This window comes from Morone saxatilis, unplaced genomic scaffold (assembly GCF_004916995.1).
Source record: "Morone saxatilis isolate NCDOM2014 unplaced genomic scaffold, NCSU_SB_2.0 Contig0, whole genome shotgun sequence".
Lineage (NCBI taxonomy): Eukaryota > Metazoa > Chordata > Actinopteri > Moronidae > Morone > Morone saxatilis.
The window spans coordinates 499,622-504,191 of NW_023339650.1; the positions used below are offsets into that span (position 1 = coordinate 499,622).

At 39.3% G+C, this 4,570-nt stretch overlaps 1 protein-coding gene across 1 annotated transcript in view; it reads right to left on the minus strand.

Moving 5' to 3' along the window:
- Positions 1-522: 522 nt before the first annotated feature.
- LOC118320878 (glycogen debranching enzyme-like) overlaps positions 523-4,570 on the minus strand; it is a gene marked incomplete at its 5' end in the record, with an annotated part of 8,612 nt that continues 4,564 nt past the window's right edge. The window contains 5 exon segments of the mRNA XM_035652004.1: positions 523-2,069; positions 2,602-2,735; positions 2,824-2,911; positions 3,149-3,246; positions 3,343-3,554. Of these exon segments, the coding sequence (XP_035507897.1) occupies positions 1,952-2,069; positions 2,602-2,735; positions 2,824-2,911; positions 3,149-3,246; positions 3,343-3,554 (650 nt within the window).

The following is a 4,570-nucleotide window of genomic DNA, read 5'->3' on the forward strand; positions in this document are numbered from 1 at the left end:
CTAAAAATCTAGGTGGCGTTGTCGGCCCCTGTTTTTTTTTTTTTTTATAAATTTATTCACCCCTTAATCCACTGCCCCTTTTACACACACATCTTTCAAACTTCATGCTCCCACCTTGTAACGCAGGCTTCAAGGCCAAGCAGATAATTCCCATTCCCGTTCAACTGAACATTTAAGTAAGCTATTTCTTGTAATTAGCATTTCCCAGGCGATTAAGTTGTGATCTGCATTTTAATGCCAATGTCCTTTGCTTGGGTCTTTGATCAGACCTTGGATGACGGATATGATGAGATATATATTTTTTTTTTGAGATTTTCTTCTTTCTGCATTTGCTAATAATAGTTTAGTAGTATAGTAAGATATTACCAGTCAGTTTGTCTTGATGAAGGTTCAGGCAGGATCAAAACAACTGTTAATAAAGACAAAACATGGCTGAACTTGTTTGATTAGTTTTCTTTTGCAGTGGATAAAATTACCTTTAAAATATCATTGATTATGGTAAAAAAGACAGCTCTCTTGTAATTTAATATTTCTGATTTATTACATAAAATACAATGTTGAATGTGTTCAGTTACATAGCACAGCTTCAGACAAATGCTCCCTTTCTTCCTGTGAGAGGCTTAACTCTAAGGTATTAAAGTCCCTTAACCAGTCAGTTTGAGTCCCCATTTAGTTTGACATGTTTTAGAACCACTTGTCCAACTGATCCGTAAGGCTCAAACCACAGTAACCACTCTGATCATAGGTGTGTATATATATATGAATGAGGGGCTCGGAACATTGTTCTTTCCTTAGCATTTATCTAACCCTAAAATACAGACAGGTGACAAATTAAAGGAAAAAAGGTATGAAAATGCTAAAAATCATATGCTAGTTCTTCATATTCACCAGATCTCAAACTAACTAAGCACCTATGGGAGATTTTGGACTGATGTATTAGATGGCACTCTCAGGGAATATGTTTTGGAAGAATGCTGTTCGTCCCTCCAGTAGAGTTCCACACGCTTAGGGAATCTATGACAAGAGGTGGTGTGCTGTTCTGTAAGATCGGGTGAAACTACAATTAACTTAAACTCTTTAAGTTGCTTTTTGCTTCATACTGTGAATGCACCCATGTGTATGTTCTGTTTTATTTGGTGTCATACCCTTGAACCCCCAAGAATAGGCATGTTGTCTCATTTATGGGGGCATTCTGGTGGCCTATATCTTGTAATTGTCACGTTCCCTGTTTGATTCCAGACAGGCACCTTTGCTGCGTGTCATACTCCTCCTGTCTCTTTATGTTTCTTGTCTGTATCTACTATTTGTCTTAACTTCAGCCCTTTAAGAACCCAATGGTACATGTCAATATATCAACATACAAATGATTGCTAGTAATGCCATAGAAAAACACATAACAGCTTTGCAGGGACAAGGGAAATATTTCTGTTACTAGACTGTCTTTCTTACTACAGGGTTGGATATAATTTATATTATATATTCTGAATCTACCAATCAAAATTCCAGTACCATTTGGTTATACTGTAGGTTCGGATCCTTGGCGTAATATTTAACCAGGATGCAATGAAGCCCATAAACGTTATGAACAGTATGTGAGGGTACAACTTCAACAGGACCCTCTGAACAAACAACAATGGCCAAAAGTTTTGTAACCTTGTCAATGGGTTAATTGGGCAAAATTTGATGTTATCAAGGAAGATGGATGCTTCAGCCCTTCTCCACCCCTGAGGGGACATTCTTTTTAGTCCTCCACGTACAGGAACATTTCCATTATATGAAAAAGCTCTGGCTCCTCTTACTGTAAACTCCATTCACATGTTAACACATACATTATTTGTATGTATTAAATTGCTGTTTATTTATGAATCCTTAGAAATTAGATTTAGTGTAGGATATACATTTGTGTAGGCACATGTGGGTCATTGTTGATGGTGTTGTTTGGGGTGTAGGGTCAAAGATCATACAAAACCTCCAGGATAGTTGCAATGGATGAGGCCTGGCTCTCAGAGCTAAACGGGCAGTGCTCGCCATTCTCATTTGTCAGTTCTGGGAGACCCTTCCAATGTGACCTAGAGGAAGATATTTGAGAGATAATCACAAACATGGTGGAACCAAGGCAATGTTTTACAAGTCACAAGTACGTCTCAAGTCTTTAAACTCAAGTCCCAAGTCAAGTCCCATGTCAAGACAGGCAAGTCCAATGTCAAGTCCCAACTCAACTATGAGTTTGAGTCCTGAACAAATTATAATGAGCTCTTCACCAAATGTAATGCAATTTTAACAACAGAAAGAACTAAACAAAATTATTTTTGGTATAATTTTTGAACGTTCTTCATGGTTCTTCCCTGCAACTTGATTGGACACGTGTCAGATTGGTTCAAACACAAGGTTGGACCAAGTCATTGCTTCGCAAGTCTCAAGTCTTTGCACTAAAGTCAAGACCAACAAGTCCAAAGCCAAGTCCTTAACCTCAGATAATAACAACAATGCTCTTCTCTTCCTCTCCCTCTTTATCTGTACACATTCATGACCCTACTCATGCATTTACTGTTAGATAAGGTAATCAGTAACAGAAACAACATGATGATTGTCAATTAATACCTCTCCAAGTGCACATTGTGACGAGACAGAATGTTTTTCACCAGGTTAGCAGTTTTGTCATATGTCTCCTTTCCTATTTTCTTGGCAAAGTAAAGCTTGGCACGCAGGAAGTAGCCGAGAAGCCACAACCATTCCTGAAACAAAAGAAAAGAGGTGTCAGAAGCTACTAAATGGCAGCCAGAATATCTACTGTTGGAGGGGAAATATTTTATGTCTGCTTACTGGGCCTTGATGATAGTTGAAGCCCTTAGCCTGGTTGAAGTTATTATTATCCAGGTTTTTGTCATAGACTCCACAGTACACCATGTCACTGCAGATAAACAAGGCAGGAGAACATTATGTCTTAGATCAAGAGCCAATGAACACATCTTGTAAATAAGGATGTTTCAGAAGAGTGACTCATGCAAAGCTACTCTAGTAGAGACTCAGACTAAGAATATAGAGGTGAACACAATTTCTGAGTTTGCTATAGCACCAAACTTCCAATCCAAACAGTCCTGCAAGTCACTGTTGATATCAACCCCCAATACTCAAACAAGCAACTAACTCAGGGTCCAAGGTCTTCATTCCCAAGGGCCCCAGCAGCTTCTTCTCAGCTATACCCAGGGCCTCCCAGGCTTTTACCACGGTGAACAGCTCAGGAGCCTACACACACACACACACACACACACACACACCTGTGTGAATTTAGTTTTGCTTTAGCTACCAAAATGTGCACTCACAGTGTCTGTGGGTACTTACCACCACCATTGCAATGGGGAAGTTAGGCCGGAGCTGGTAGTCACACCAGGGACTGGAAGCTCCAAAACTGTCCTTGTAAATGCCTCTTTTGTGGACCAGCTCTGGATGTTTGTCCTCAGAATCCTCGGGGTCATGGGAAATGTAGAACTTCTTCTCAAAGTTCTCCTGGATTTTACAATCCCACTCCACATATGACACAGAATATGTCTGTCCTGAAATCAAACATTTAGGATGAAAAATAACATGGTTAAAAGGTAGTTACACAGACTGTAAAATCCATTCATCTGTAAAGTTAAATGCCCACAAACACTTGGAAATATGTAAAATGAAGCAGCTTCCTGCTATTTCATACTTACTATGATGTGATTTAGTTTCATTACCAATAGTTCTGAACTGCTACCAAAGCAATGGTCTCAAGTGCTTGAAAAACAGAGACCAGGTCACCACTGGATAATGTGCTGAACAGAAGGACTGACTGGGATCACCACGAGTTCAGTCTTAGAGAGATTTCTTCAGCATAGCAATGGTAACGGAAACTATGTGAGTGAGTTATTGGACCAAGGGAGGTGGCATATATGGTGCCATATATTGAGAAAATAAGGAAACCATCACTGATCCTTGCACTACCCCAGTGGACAGAAAGTAACAGTGACTTGTCATACTACTTTAAACAATCACTCCATGAGGTTGGAGAGGAGAAGCACAAGATGGCAGAGTCTGTTGTTGGCTTTAAGCTTGTCTAAATCTATCCATCACCTTTTGCACCCTAACACTCCACTCCACAATACTGGAACTATTAATATTGTTCCTTGCACCTTATCTACCTATTTATCTTCTTTATCTTTTCTACCTTAGTATTTTATTCTATTGTATGTTTATTGTTTTTAAATGTACCTGGCTGCTATGACGACCCAATTTCCTTTTGGGGATTAATTCTGTCTGTCTGTCTGTCTGTCTGTCTGTCTGTCTGTCTGTCTGTCAGTTGGTACAGGTTGGGATCAGGAGATCAAGAAAAACTTGTTTGTCATCTTGCCTTTCCTTATGACTGGGCTTCTTTAGTAACACACATTAAAGGTTGTGTAAGGTAACTCATAAAGTGACCTTAGCCAGGGGACCTGTTGTAGCTTTATATGGAATCACTTTACGTTACATTTAATTAAGAAACACGTATTTATGGCCTATCTATTTTACGGAAGCCGAGAACGGCCATGGAATTTTTTCTTTTTTT